Below are 15908 nucleotides of genomic sequence, written 5' to 3'. Positions count from 1 at the left end.
TCATACCTGAATGGTCTAGTGGTTTTCCCCGCTTTCTTCAATTTAAGTCTGAATTTGGCAATAAGGAGTTCATGATCTGAGCCACAGTCACCTCCCAGTATTGTTTTTGCTGACTGTATAGAGCTTCTCCATCTTTGGCTGCAAAGAATATAATCAATCTGATTTCAGTGTTGACCATCTGGTGAAGTCCATGTGTAGAGTCTTCTCTTGTATTGTTGGAAGAGGGTGTTTGCTGTGACCAATGCAATCTCTTGGCAAAACTCTATTAGCCTTTGCCCTGCTTCGTTCTGTACGAAAGCCAAATTTGCCTGTTACTCCAGGTGTTTCTTGACTTCCTACCTTTGCATTCCAGTCCCCTATAATAAAAAGGACATCTTTTGGGGGTGTTAGTTCTAGAAGGTCTTGTAGGTCTTCATAGAACTGTTCAACTTCAGCTTCTTCAGCATTATTGGTTGGGTCATAGACCTGGATTACTGTGATAATGAATGGCTTGCCTTGGAAATGAACAGAGATCATTCTGTTGTTTTTGAGATTGCATTCAAGTACTGCATTTCGGACTCTTTTGTTGACTATGATGGCTACTCCATTTCTTTTAAGGGATTCTTGCCCACGGTAGTAGATATAATGGTCATCTGAGTTAAATTCACCTATTCCAGTCCATTGTAGTTCATTGATTCCTAAAATGTCGATGTCACTCTTGCCATCTCCTGTTTGACTGGTTACAATTTGCCTTGATTCATGGACCTAACATTCCATGTTCTTATGCAATATTGCTCTTCACAGCATCAGACTTTGCTTCTATCACCAGTCACATCCACAACTGTGTGTTGTTTTTGCTTTGACTCCATCTCTTCATTCTTTCTGGAATGGTGGATTACACTGTTTAATCCTTATGAGACTCTACAATGTAGGATGTTACAACTTCTATGCAATAGGAAAGGAAACTGTAGCTTCAGAAAAGTACATTGCTTGCTCAGGTTCACACAGCTAGTAAATGGCAGGACTTCTGCACTCATTTCAGTTCTCTAAGCAGCCCCTACAGCAGGGTGTATTAAAAGATCTGGAGTTTTGGACAGTAAAAGAAGATAAGTGCAGTAGGGGGTACTATTTGTATACACTAAAAAGAATTTCTGACAATGTAAAATTACCCTTGAGTTGAAATGCCTTACCAGTCTTTCTGATTTAAAGGATGTGCTGGAGGCCAAAGTGTTTAATATGTTTTCCCTTTTGCTAGGTTTCTGGGACCTAACTTGCAGTGGGAATTCCTAATAATGTACTTTCACAACCTTGAGAAATTTCACGGAAATAGCACCTGGCAAAACAGCATATATTAAGAGATTATGTTAATGATTATCTTTCATGTTTTTCTTAAGAATAATCACCTTGCTACAAACCCCAAGGCCAGATCCAGAAGGGAGTATGACTAGGATCCTGAAAGCATGGACGTTGGAACACCGGGTTGGTGCTAGACATGAACACTGCCTACTTTCTAATTGTTCCCAAGACTAGCCCAGAAGGGAATGGCCTGGGGTAAACACAAGGAGATCTGGACTATGTCAGTGTAGTCCAGGACATTTAGGAGTAGGTGATCGACAACGCAGCATGTATCTTGAGAAAGATAAGTTCTGAGAAAGTCTTGTAGTCAGCAATTAGGAATAAAAGCTGGAATCAGAGTGGACTCTGCACATCAGTCTAATAGAGGCTACAGGTCCCCTGACCCATTGCACCAGATTTCGTATTATGTCTTCATTCTCCTTGCTCGCTCCTGGACTATTAGGGCAACAGTAACTAAATTCATTTGTTTTTATGCATGGGTTGTATTTCAATCAGTAATTGAAAAAATGTATTTCAATAAGTAATTATGTAGAATTAAATTGGCAATTATGTAGAATTTTGGGGGGCTCTAAAATCACTGCAGATGGTGACTGCAGCCATGAAATTAAAAGATGCTTACTCCTTGGAAGGAAAGCTATGACCAACCTAGACAGTATATTAAAAAGCAGAGACATCACTTTGTCAACAGAGGTCTATCTAGTCAAGGCTATGGTTTTTCCATTAGTCATGTATGGATGTGAGAGTTGGACTATAAAGAAAGCTGAGCTTTTGAACTGTGGTGTTGGAGAAGACTCTTGAGAGTCCCTTGGACTGCAAGGAGATCCAACCAGCCCATCCTAAAGGAGATCAGTTCTGGGTGTTCATTAGAAGGACTGATGTTGAAGCTGAAACTCCAATACTTTGGCCATCTGATGCGAAGAGCTGACTCATTGGAAAAGACCCTGATGTTGGGAGGGATTGAGGGCAGGAGGAGAAGGGGACGACAGAGGATGAGATGGTTGGATGGCATCACTGACTCAATGGACATGGGTTTGTGTGGACTCCAGGAGTTGGTGATGGACAGGGAGGCCTGGCATGCTGCAGTTCATGGGGTCACTAAGAGTTGGGCACGACTGAGTGACTGAACTGAACTGAAGAACTGATGCTTTTGAACTGTGGTGTTGGAGAAGACTCTTGAGAGTCCCTCGGACTGCAAGGAGGTTCAACCACTCTATCCTAAAGGAAATCAGTCCTGAATATTCATTGGAAGGACTGATGCTGAAGCTGAAGTTCCAGTACTTTGGCCACCTGATGTGAAGAACTGACTCACTTGAAACGACCCTGATGCTGGGAAATATTGAAGGCAGGAGGTGAAATGGACAACAGAGGATGAGATGGTTGGATGGCATCACTGCTTGATGGACATGAGTTTGAGTAAGCTCCAGGAGTTGGTGATGGACAGGAAAGCCCATGGGGTTGCAAAGAGTTGGACATGACTGAGTGACGAAACTGAACTGATGTAGAATTTCACAGTTTAAAAATAAACAGTACTCAATAAATATTTGTTTTCTTCTTTCACAGTTAAATAAATGAGTAAGCATTGTCAAGAGCACTCCTTTCAATGTTATCTAATTTTGATTCTGAGACTTGTTTGGAAACTCTGTATAACTATAATTGAGCTGTTTCCCAGTATGATTTATGGACTAATTCCAAGGTGGGGAATGAGACCCCTTCTTCCTATTGAAATTGTTCTACACTATGGCCACAGAGTAGGTCTAGAATAGTCATGGTCAGAGAAGAAGAGGGAGGGATGAACAGCGAAAAAGATGCATGTGGAGATTCAGAAACATAGTGGTCTACATGGAGGAAATTAGCTGCAAAATCCAAGACACAGCAGGGCAGATGTGCTTGGATAGAGAGGCAGGTCTGTACACACACTCAGGCAGAGTGAGAAAGGGAGACATATGGATCCTTTCATGGAGCAATATCCTTGTAATATGACTTTCATGTTATCACTATTAAGAATTCTGAAGTCATTTGTACATTGGAAACCACAGGCTTAATTGCTGGAGTTAAGAATATAACTGGATGTATGTTTTGCAGATCCATGTCTTCACTCAGCCACTTATTAGCTCTGTTGCCTTGGACTAGGGGCTTCCCAGGTGACTCAGTGCTAAAGAATCCGCCTGCCAATGTAGGATATATGGGTTCAATCCCTGGGTTGGGAAGATCCCCTGGAGAAGGAAATGGCAACCCACTTGGGTGTTCTTGCCTGGGAAATCTCATAGACAAAGGAGCCTGGTGGGCTACAGTCCAGGGGGTTGCAAAAGAGCTGGACAAGACTTAGCAACTAAACCACAAACAACAACCACCTTGGAGTAATCAACTAATATTTCCTTGTCTGTTTCTTGGTAAATTGTGTAGTACTGACCTCCCCATGAAGACAGAGCTTGCCATAGTAAGAAACTCAGCTACCATTATTACATTTAGCAGAGATTCAGAGGCAAGAAGGGGAATTTTTTTAAAAAAATTAGAAAATGGGAGGGATTCAGCCATACTCTTATTGGAGATTGTTAGCATGGGAAAGGTGGAGGTGTGTTGGAGATTACGAGTGAAATGACACAAAACAAGACACACACACACACGAGACAGATGATACACACACTCCAGCTAGAGAAACAGAACTGCACAAACTATTTGTGCTTTATTATTATAAAGCCCCTCTATGTGCTGCTTACAAACAAGATGTTCTGCCAAGGAGACAGACACAGCCTTGAGACTAATGGTCCCTTGCAAACGAGGGAACATTTCCTTCTTGTGATGAGGGCTCTGGACAGACTCTGCAGTAGGCCGAAATTTCACTCCCTCTTGCTGTACGATAACATGTATGCACCTGCGCTGTACTGAAAAGGCTTATTCGTGCAGTCTGGAATTCTGCCTAGGGGGGCTTTATAATAATAAAGCGCAAATAGTTTGTGCAGTTCTGTTCCTCTGGCCGGAGTGTGTGTATTGTTTGTCTCTTGTGTGTGTGTCTTGTTTTGTGTCATTTCACTCGTAATCTCCAACAGAGGTGGGTTAATGAGAAGCAAGGCATCACATGTGCCTGTGTTTGGGGATTATATTTGATTTTCTTTGTTGTTCCTGAGTTGGAACTAGGGCAAGAGTTAGAGAAGCTGGCACTTATTGACAAAGTCTTGGTCCTGAATATTCTAATCTGATTGTTGCAGAGGTTATGGGTCAGAGTTCTATTGTTGTAAATGGTTTGGCAATAATCTGTTTGGATATTCAGTCTCTTGGCATAGTGTGTGCAGCAGATGAGATTAGATTCAGGCTCCAGCTTGTGTTCCCATAGTTTGCCCCATGGTTGCCCGGATAGTTTACCTTGCCATGCTTCATCCTGGGTACCCAACTTTCCCAGCCAACTTCATGAGGAATGCTAAAGTGTCAGCTCTGCTTCACAGGAGAGGAAAGCATTTCCCAAAGTCATTTCTAATATATTCAGCAGAGCAATTTTTCACTATGAGTTCCTATATTAAATGCTCTGCTTCCAATTCCAATGTGTGTGTGTGGGTTTCCCTCCACACCATTGAGCAGTTCTTGGAGACCAGCTGGGTTTCCTACAGTTGAACTCAATTCTGACACTATCTACCTAGAGATAGTATCAGGTTCTACACATTAAAGGCTTGGTCCTACAAGATTGCTTTCTCTTCAGATGTCAATCATGAGCCCAGGTTGTCACCTGTGCATCTGAGAACCAGTTGTAGGTAGGAAGTTTCAATGAGGCCCTAATTGGGTTCAACCAATTTGCTAAAATAATCAGTGCTTTTGTGAACTAGTTTGGCTCCCAGAACTCAGAGAAGCATTCTATTTACTAGATTACTAGTTTATTATAAAAGGATGATATAATTTAGGAATAGCCAGATAGAAGAGAAACACAGGGCAAGATAGGTGGGAAGGGAATGGAATTTCTATGTCCTCTCAAGGGCGCCACTCTGCCTGAATCTCTGTGTGTTCACTAACTCAGAAGCTCTCTGAACCTCATCCTTTTTGGTTTTCACAGAGGTTTCATTACATAGACATGATTGATTAAGTCACTAACCATTGGTTATTGATTCAGCCTCCAGCCTGCCTCTCCCCTCCCCACAGATCAAAGGGGTGGGAAGGAAAGTTCCAATCCTCTAATCACATGGATGGTTCTTCTGGTGATTGGCCCCCATCTTTAGGTGTTTTCCAAAAGTCACCTCATTAACAAAAGATATCTTTATGTTCTCATCACTTAGGAGATTTCAAGAGTCTTAGGAGTTCTGTGCTGGAAATGAGGAAGACCAAATATACAGTTGTCATTACATATCACAATATCACATATGTTAAGAAGTGAAATAGGTTGGAAGTGTTAAAAAATGGAACAAAGAAGAGGAGCTGCACGAGCAGACCAGAGTGAAGAGCCACAAACTAGATCTTTTCTTACCTACACAACTTCCTGATTCTGTAGGTTTTGAATTTCCCCAAGTGTGCAAACCATGGGCCTCTCTGTGAGGTGAAGTTTGCCATCTGAGCCCCTCAGTGAGATGATGGGAAGGCAACACCTTCTCTGGCTGAGTCACATTCTCAAATGTTTAACTGTGAGAGAGGATCCAGGGTTGGTATAGCTTGGTCAAAACCTGCTTTTGACATGGTGTTTGCCTTTGCTCTTCTTTTCCTAGCTTTTCTTCTATTATCTCTCTGAAAGACGTCTCAGCTCTGTCTTTTCCAACTGGACTTGGTTGACTCATAGAAGAGGCAGCCGTTTGCCTCTTTAAGCAGAGTTATAAAGGTGTATGTGAGTGGAAGGTGTTTTTCCTTTGGGTGCTGGAGGCCGGTTCCAAGAGTGGGTGGTGGAGGTGGTTGCTTTCTGTGGAATAGATCTGATTGGGTTTGTTCTTATGTCAGCTGGAGACTCTATTTGGTTGAAGAGTGCATTCTAGGGAGATGGGCACTTCTAGGCAGGTACATTCCTTTAGAAACACTCCAACCAAGTCACTGACACCTCCCATCCTTTTATGGTCTTTATTAATGGACTTCTCATCCCCTTCTCTCTTTTCCCCAACTCTTAAAAAGAGAATTAAAGACCACTCAAAAATAATCCTAGGCTTTTTCTTTCTTTTTATTTTTAATCAGCTGATACCATAAGAGTGCCATTTTAGTACAACCATTTAGTATTTCTTTCATGAAACATTGAGTTTTAACTGAGATCTATGAACATAGGAAAGAGGTCTAATTGCTCAGAGTGGTGTCTGAGGCAGTTCTCTCCTCTAAAATGAACCTTGAACCTTCCAGCAGCCTTCAAATGCACAGAAATCTTGGTTATCTTTCTATAGCGTTAGAAGCAGGTGGAGCTGGGAGACACTCAGGAATAACAGTGGGCCCTCGAGCCAGCCAGGGAAGGGGAAGGGGTGGCTTTCATTGCTCAGATATATATTTTAGTCATGAAGGCAAAGCTGTTGCAGTGGGGGAACCAGATTGCTGTCCATCTACTCTGTGCATTTGATAGTTTATTTAGGTAATTTTTTATTTATAGGAAAATCAGGAAAATGGCCACAAGCAAAGCTAGAAAGCTGAAGAGTTTAAGTAAGCTTGCAAAGAGAGACGGGGATTCTTGTACAATTCGAGTTTTGGTGGCCTTGAATGTTCGGTCCCACTGGGTCATGATAGCATTTCGGGCTCCTTCCCATTTCCCTGGACCAGTCAAACGGAACTGGTATGGTGTGCATGGGCCAAAGAAGATGGCCAAAGCCAGGCGTGGATCCGTCAGGAGCAGAGAGAACAAGTTGGGCTTTGCATTGATAGCGGTCAGGAGTTCATCTACATATGTGATATAATCGGTTTCCAAAGCTTTGCAGTAACGCAAGCCAAACCTTTATAAAAGGAAGATTGGGATAAAGGGGAAAACAGAAAGATTAAGTAATGGTAACCTTAGAACAGGTAAAAGTGCCAGAAGCAAACAATGAGGCTACACAATTTGAACTGGTTTCTGTATTCTTCCCTCCATGCCCATAGCTGTCTAATGGTCTCATGGTATTGTTTCAATACAAGACAGATCCTTTGAAAAAACACTCTGTACACATGGTTCGTCAAATGCTGATAATGAATCTAGTATTACTTTAGTCCTATTGTCAAATGATAAGCAATTTCTAGAAAAAAAGGTTTTACATAATTTTACTATTTCTACATCTTCCTGAAACTCAATTATTGCTTGATTTGTATAGTGTGAAAAATCACAGAACTCAGTAGGGTGAAATTCTGTGTAATGCTGGTATTAATCCTTAATTAATTAATCCCTTGACTGACCAAAGTGACAAAAGCTTTTGCTTCATGTAGTTCTAATTAGTGATTTATGTTATACTAGAATTGCATAATGGAGATCAAATCATATCCCAGGTTGAGAGACACTGAAAGTGCTTTTATAATTTTGGGATTTATGACTTTGACAAGGATACAACAACATTTGAAGTTTGGAAATAAATATGAAGGAGGAAAGTGTTTCTTAAATGCAGTGATTTTAAGACTTTTTTCTCGGCTACAAACCCCTTCTTTTTCCCAAGTGAAAAATATATGTCAAAGTCTGAAACATAAACAGTAAAACAGAGAAAATCAGAGGTGCTTTAGGATTAGGAGTTGGGGAAAGCAAGAGTCCCCCCTAGCTGGCCATCTGCCTTCCACTGTCCTGGCCCTTCGTGGTAGCCAAAAAGCGGAGCACAAGTGGAGACCTCTCTCTGGAGAAGGGCCGACAAAGTTTTTCTGCAGAAGACTAGATGCTAAATACTTAAGGTTTACGAGGGCCATGTTACAGTCTCTACATCAGCTGGTCAACTTTACTGTCCTAACACGAAAACAGTCTTAAACAATATGTAAATTGAGTCTGCTCAGTCAGTCAAAGAGTGTCTGACAAAGAGTGTCTGACTCTTTGTAACCAGATGGACTGTAACCTGCCAGGCTCCTCTGTCCATTGGATTTCCCAGACAAGAATTCTGGAGTGGGTGGCCATTTCCTTCTCCAGGGGATCTTCCCCACCCAGGGATCAAACCTGTGTCTTCCATAATGGCAGGCAGATTCTTTACCAGGGAGCCACCAGGGAAGCCCAAACTTGAGTGGGGCTGTGTGCTAATAAAGCTTTACTTATGGCCACAGTGATCTGAATTGTACATAATTTGCACATATCATAAAATCTTCTTTCCAGTGATTTAAAATAGGAAAATTGGTGGTTGGCCGATTTGGTCCATTGGCCCTGTTTTGACTCCTGCTCTGGAGTGGCCGTCTGAATAAAAACAGGAGAGCTGAACATAGATTTGCTGAAATAAGTGAATGAGCAGACCCTTTGGTGTCAGAGTGGATAAACACAACAGTTTGCCTTCTGATTATGGATAGAAGTATAGAGTAATATCTGGTAGATGAGGATTAATTACATTTGGTTTAGAATATAAACTCCACGTCTCCAAGTCGTGCTAGATGACCATGGTCTAAAGTGATGGTTTAGGACAGTAAAACCTCAGTTTCCTTTTCCTTTCTTTCCTTAAACAGGCTGGCTTAGTCTTTTTTTCCCCTCTTTTGAGTCCTAGCCCCTTCTTTTTTCTCCAGTGTAACTCGCACCATTCTTTACTCTTGCTTTACCAGTTTTAGTTATGATTCAAAAAGAATGCATAGCATTTAACTTACCCACTGGGCTTGTTTTGTTTTCTTTCATTAACTTCCTCGATCATTATGCTTGATGGTGGTAACTTAATCACACCTATAAAGCAAACAAATAAACAAAAATGCAATGTAACTTCAGTGCTTACTTAGCAGGCAAAGATGCTTTACTACTGCACATCTTTTATTTCTAGTACCCAGCTAGTCATCTGTTCTTTTGGCAGAAATGTCAGCAGAGTAATGTTAACTCCTGGTGATTATGCCACCAGTTGAAGAGATAAGAATCAAATCCCCTCACTACTTATTTGATGTTGCAGAACCTCACAACTGGCTTGGCTGAATTTGTCATTCAATTGATTGAGCTTTTAAAATGTTAAAATGTTAATTGAACCAGTTGATTCAGTCAGAATAGCAGCTGATATTTTTTGATCCATGATTTATCTTCTGTGCTTGTACTGGCACAAATTCATTATGATATTGTAATTCAGTGAACAATAGATGGATTTGCTTTAAAAATTCTATTATTTTAGATGGGAGGTGGGAAAAGTCAAAATTTCCAGTATCTAAAATAACATGGTAAACTGAACACATATATTCTATTATTTCTTTTTTAAAAATTAATTTATTTTACTTTGGCCACACCATGTGGCTTGTGAGATGTTAGTTTCCCAACCAGGGATTGAACCTGAGCCCTCCACTGTGAAATGTGGAGTTGTAACCTCTGGACTACCAGGGAATTCCCATGTTCTCCTATTTCTTATACACTTACCTTTCAGGACCCGAACAGCCCATCGAGCTTGCGTATCCCCTGTGGGTAGTAAGGAGCCCAAGGGTTTGATGAGACCAATGACAGCCAGGGTTGGCTTTGGTAGATGTGCAGGAAAGATGTACTTGTATAGCGATGCCTGGCCATCTTCGACTTTCACTATAGTCTCGTCAAGGAAGGGGAAAGCAAAAGTGTATCCAGTGGCAAAAACAATGATATCGATGGGCTCTTCCTTCGGGGTGTTGCTAAATACGACAGAGTTTTCCTTCACTTCCTTAATTCTTGGCTTGATGAGTACTTTCCCAGTGATGATACGGCCTGGGAGCTCGTCATTTAGCACAGGCTCTCTTAGCTGTACCCTAGACATTAAAATGGACAAGGAAGAGATCTGCCAGGGACTGATGCAGCCAGCCCTCTCTCCTCCTCCCCTTCTCCTCTTCATTCTGTGTCTCGCCCCTCTGCTAGGCAGGAGGTAACAGTACTGTGGGAAATTACCTCTGTGGGAGTGGATTCATGAATGACCAAGAGGGATGATGGAACCATGCTTACTATTTACAAGAATTTAGAAGCCTGGGGAGAAGAAGGTCAGAGTTTTCTCTAACTCTCCTTCTCCTGCTGAATTCTAGCAGTCAGCTATCCCTGTCATTTTAGAGATAGCTGAATGCTGAAGAACCACAAGGGAAACCAGGGACTTCTCTATCTGCTGAGAAATGCTAGAAACTCTTTCCTCCTCAGAAGCAATTGTACAAGGAAAACATGCATGTGTTTAAAAGGAACCAGGGCAGAATTAGCTTTTTCTGGCTATGCCTTTGGAATCACCCTTTTCTGGCTGTGTCTTTGGAATCACAAAGCAAATGCTGTGCAAGATGATTTTAAGTAAGCTGAGTCATTTTGGGCTTATGGCGAATGCACAGAAACAGACAATGTGATAAAATGGAGGGAGCTCTGGAGCAGGAGGTAGTTAGGGTGGCTTTGTGTCCAAATGTTTATACTTAACAGAGCTTGGGAAAACCATTTCGTCTTTGTAGGCTTTCTTTTATTCACCTGTAAAATAAGGATGCTAATACTTGCCATCCTTGTTAGTTGATTGGGTAGGATGAAGAACATATGAAATAGTGTATTTCTAAGAACTTTGGAAATGAAAAAGGATTAGCGAAATCTACCAGGGAAGATATTATAATTCCTCAGCTTCTTTTACATTTTCTAGGCTTTGTGGGATTAAATAAAGTCTTTCGAGTGGCCATTTAGGCTAAATCAAGCTAATGGTAGGAAAGGCTCTGGTGAAGTTTAAAACTCCTAGGGGACCTGGAGTTAGGCAACAGAAGGGGGTAGGTAAGAAAGGGAAAAAATGGAGACAATAGCAGGACTAGAAGAGCAAGGAGAGAGGAAGGTATATGAGAGAAGGATGAAGAGACCAGAGGAATGAAGTACATGTAGCAGGAAGGGGGCTGCCTGCCAACCCTGGTGGCTTGGGTGCTACCTGATCCATCCTGGTCCACAGTGGAATCTAGGGGAAGATCAGACAGGATCTCCAGGCTGTGGTGCTACCCAGGCAATGGAATATCATTGTACAGAGTCAATGAATGAAGAAGTAAAATAAAGTCACTGGTTCTCATTAATGGGCTAAGTAACGTGTTGTAACTGAAAGGACAAGACTGAAATCAAGGTCATCTTGACAAGGGGAAGAAGGCACTGTCCTTTGAAAGATGGTGAAGGATTAAATTTTTCCCACACTGTGAAATAGGCAAATATGTTGCTTTTGTTGGAAGAGTCATAGACAAATTTTTCTCTTTTGATTGATGCAACTAAGGTTTATGTAACTTGCCAAGGTCACAGAGTCTGCTTGGTACGAGATTAACTTGGGCAAGTGACTGAACTTCCCTAAGTCTTAGTATACCCACTCTGAAAGGGAGGTTATATGGCTTACTTTAAAGGGTTGTTGACAGTTACGTATCACATAATTCTACTTACCAAGCACTAAAAACAGTTAGCCATTATGACTAAGTAATTCATATGACGTTTTCCTTCATACTCAGTCTTGTTGCTGTATTATGGTTGCTGGAAGGACCAATGCCCCTTCTCCCTAACAGCCTTGCGCAGACCCTCCGTATTTACCTGTCTTCTGGTATCAAGCCATAATTTGCATGATTGAACCAGCTGTTCATCCTTCTTGCTATCAACCAATTCACAATAGGAGTTGGAAGAGAATTTCTGAATGTGTTCTGAAATCGTGTCATGAAAACCATGTCCCATGGGTACCCTGAGTCAAAGACACGGCTGATCACCCATGCCCCTCCGGTGGTGCTGAGGAACACCTAGAAGCAATCAAAGAGGTCACTCAGTTTGACACAGTGAACAGGCCTGGTTCTGTCAGAGATGAGAGAAGTTTCATGAATTGAAAGGCACCAAATAGCCAGCTACCCCCAAAATACCTCCCTGACAAGACAGTTTTGGCTTCTCTAACTCCCACTTTAAAGTTATTCTTTTGAGATAATGGTTTGAGTATCTAGAGTTTTAAAATGCCTTAGCACATATTATTGAGCACTTTTTATCTGCCAGGCTTAGCGCTAGACACCACGGTGAATTATATATTGTGGTTGGCCATAGGAACTTGGAATCTCATGTGAGAGGATAGTGAACAGGTGATAACAACTTTGTACGCTAGTGACTATAAACAAGAGCAGGGCAAGGATGCAACTGCAACTTGTCTGCAGGGACTTCCCTGGTGGTCCAGTGCTTCAGACTCTGCCTTCCTGGATCAAACCTATGCAGGAAGCACGAGTTTTATCCAGGGAATACCACATGCTGTGCAGTGCAGCTTAAAAAAAAAAAAAGATGTCTGCAAAGAGTTTCAACATAAACATTGTTAGAACAGACAGTAAAATTCAGTAATACAACTAGTTTTAGTGGATTTTTAAAAACCTGATTATTTAACTATTTGAGTTTACCAGCTGACATAGTTCATTAAGCTAATAGTTGCTTTGGAACCTATACAACAAGGAGTTGTCTGTATAACTTATTAAAAGTTGAAAAATTTAGTCAACCGATCTGTTGCTTTGCAAATACAAAACAACTGGTTTAATGCCTGGTTTTCTTCTAATAAACTGGGGCATGGTGGCCATAGCTGGAGTGTTAGTGTTTTTATGATACATTTTGTTTGACTTTATAATACTGGAGTGGGTAGCCATTCCCTTCTCCAGGGGATTTTCCCCACCCAGAGACAGAACCTGCATCTCCTGCATTGCAGGCAGATTGTTTACCATCTGAGCCACCAGGGAAGCCTAATAATATGATGGAGCCTTATGGTGGCAAGAATTACGAGCACATCGGTAATTCTGACATTAGACATATTTGCACCTGCCTTTCTTCATCATGATGCAGAATCAGATACGATATTTTGGTAGAAATGAATTATATTCTGAAACAAGGGGAATTTCTTTGTCAATATAGAAATGGCGTGTGCCAAAGCATGTTTTCAGATTGAAGAAATTTCCAGTGGTTAGAGAAATAGAAGTAGTAATGTATGACTCACATGTGGTGGTCATTGTGAACGGGCCTGTGCTGATTTTTGCTTCAGAACCTCCTTTCCCTTCCTTTGGCATAACTCTACCAAATTGCTAAGTTTCTCCAAATCAGTCAACCAATCATCGAGTTCTTTCCTTAAAGTTCCAGAAAGGAACACACTCCCAATTGTTTTTCCTCATACCAATTTCCTCATACCTCATTCTTGCAATTATTGATCTAATTATTTACACTTATTTACTTGCCATCTGTTTTCCCCATGACTATACCATCTATGACAGCAGGAATCCTGTTTGATTATTCTGTTCTTCCGTGTAGTCTCCATGCCTGGCACAACATTTGGTATAGCAGAATTCAACAACTAATATTGATTTGTTGCCTGAATGGCTTTCAATGAGTTTATAGCATAGTTGGAAAGAAAATACATACTATAAATAATACATACTATATATTTTACCTATATATAAAAGGTAATTGCTGTGCCGTGCTAAGTTGCTTCAGTCATGTCTGACTCTGTGTGACCCTATGGACTGTAGCCCGCCAGGCTCCTCCATCCATGTGGATTCTCCAGGGAAGAATACTTGAGGGGGCTGCCATTCCCTCCTCCAGGGGATTTTCCCAGCTCAGAGACTGAACCTGTGTTTCATAAGTCTTTGCATTTGGCAGGCAGGTTCTTTACCACTAGTGCCAACTGAGAAACCTCATAAAAGGTAATGAGCAACACCAAGAAATAAAAGTGCCATCTGAGGAGTGTAAATTTCAATTCTTACATAAATTCATACTGGAGAGATGATTTTGTGTTGGGTAGAGGTATCTGGGAACGCAAATGTAAATTGTAATAAAAGAGAAAATGGCACTGCAGAAGGGAGGGCTATGGTGTGGATGAAGGGGGAAATAGAAGCTTGGGGGTGGGAAAGGTCACAGAGGAGACCAGTCAGCTTTCAGTTGATGATCACGTGGGAAGTAGCGCAGGATAAAGTTAAAGTGGCAGATCTGGACCAGGTGATGGAGAGCCCTGTAGTTTATGATTTTTTCTTTTTTTTAGGTAAGGAGGAGTTGTTAGTTTTTTTTAACATGAGTGCCATAAGGAGAGCAGTCTTTTCAGAGGATTTGTTTGTTGGTGGTTGGGGATCTGGATGGATTGTCGTGTTCTAGGGGGATGGACTGGGATAGGAGTACAGGCACTTAAGGCAGAATTAGGAGCAGGGGCTTTGAATGGAAGAGACTTGGGCTTGAGGACTGGCTCTACCAGCTGCTGGTGGCGTGCCTTTAGGCAGCTTGTTTAACTCTGGGTTTCAGTTTCTTCGCTTGTGGTTAAGGAGTCTTGTACCTACTTCGTGGCTTGTTTTCATGATTGGCTGAGGTCATGCAGTAAAGCCTTTAGTGCTGTTCTTGGTACAGAATAAGCAAGCCCCAGTAATAGTAACTCTTTCCATAACTGTTGTGAGGGGGACTGTGTAATAGATCCCATGTGAGGTGGTATGGAACTGATGAGGATGGTGGCAATCAATAAGGAAAGGAAGGAGCAAATGGAAGATCTTAGTAAGAAAAACTTAGCCAGAATTTTCTGACCCATGGGACTGAGTAAGAAACAGATGCTTCCTGTAACTTACTTTGGCTGGGAAAATAGCAAAAATAGGAAGTGAGAGAACCCGAATTTTTGAGGAAAAATGACACCTGGAATTTATAGTAACATTTATGAACATTCAAGAAAAAAGTACCTAAAAATCTGTTTGTGTGTGTGTGTTTTAGGAATTCTTTTTTCCTTTCATCATTTATCATGGTGTCAAACACATTTGTTTGAGGCATGCATCTTAAGATAAAGCCCCTCATTAGGTAACACCAAGAACAATACCTTCTTTGCCAGGTGGCTGGCCTCCACAGCAATGTCTGTGCCAGAATTTCCCATTCCGATAACAAGAACGCTCTTGTCCCTAAATATATCTGGATGTTTATACTCTCGGCTGTGGAAATACTGGCCTTTAAAAGTATTTATACCTATAGAAAAAAAAAGGAAGTCAAACAGAAAGTTTACAAGATCTGTGAATGAAACACATATATTATTCAGCTAATAACATCCTTTTGATGGGTGACTTAGGTTGTTTTAATAGCATACTCAATTTAAGAAAATCTGAAACATGGATACATAATTATGCAAGATACGGAAATTGGTGAGTGATTATTTTATGGAGATACCTACTCCATCTCACTAGATGGCCCTCTAGTTTTACCTGCTAGATGATTACTAAGTTAAAATATCATGGCACTGTAAAAAAATCCCCCCGGCCCCAGCCCACTGGGGATTTCAGTTTTTGAGCATGAGCACCCATCCTTGCTTTGCCCTGCAGTAAACCATTTTCTGCTAAAAAAAAAAAAAAGGAAAGAAAGAAAAAAAATCATGGTATTAAGACTTATTAAGCTGAAGTACAAGAAGTCATTACTTTTAAAAATTTGATAGAAATGAATGGGACAGAAATACTCTTTACTAATTTGATTATTTAGAACTTTTCATAAGCAAGGAGAAAGAGCAGAGAAGTTAAATTGAACTATGAGTCAGTGCTTCCACTCTATTCAGAAAAATGTTTGGATACCTTTTATGTGCCAGACACTGTGCTAGATGATATGGGAAATAAGAAATAAA

At 41.1% G+C, this 15908-nt stretch overlaps 1 protein-coding gene across 2 annotated transcripts in view; it reads right to left on the bottom strand.

Annotated features, from left to right (window-relative positions):
* Positions 1-6439: 6439 nt before the first annotated feature.
* The window catches only part of FMO1 (flavin containing dimethylaniline monoxygenase 1), a 39099-nt gene continuing 29630 nt past the window's right edge, over positions 6440-15908 (bottom strand). For both annotated transcript variants that reach the window (XM_069544696.1, XM_069544697.1), the window contains exons 5-9: positions 15123-15265; positions 11861-12060; positions 9749-10104; positions 9007-9079; positions 6440-7208 (exon numbers count right to left, since the gene is read on the bottom strand). In XM_069544696.1, the coding sequence (XP_069400797.1) occupies positions 6866-7208; positions 9007-9079; positions 9749-10104; positions 11861-12060; positions 15123-15265 (1115 nt within the window). In that variant the 3' untranslated portion in view covers positions 6440-6865. The remainder of the gene's footprint in view (positions 7209-9006; positions 9080-9748; positions 10105-11860; positions 12061-15122; positions 15266-15908) is intronic.

This window comes from Ovis canadensis, chromosome 12 (genome assembly GCF_042477335.2).
Source record: "Ovis canadensis isolate MfBH-ARS-UI-01 breed Bighorn chromosome 12, ARS-UI_OviCan_v2, whole genome shotgun sequence".
Lineage (NCBI taxonomy): Eukaryota > Metazoa > Chordata > Mammalia > Artiodactyla > Bovidae > Ovis > Ovis canadensis.
This window is presented reverse-complemented; position numbering and strand designations above follow the sequence as displayed.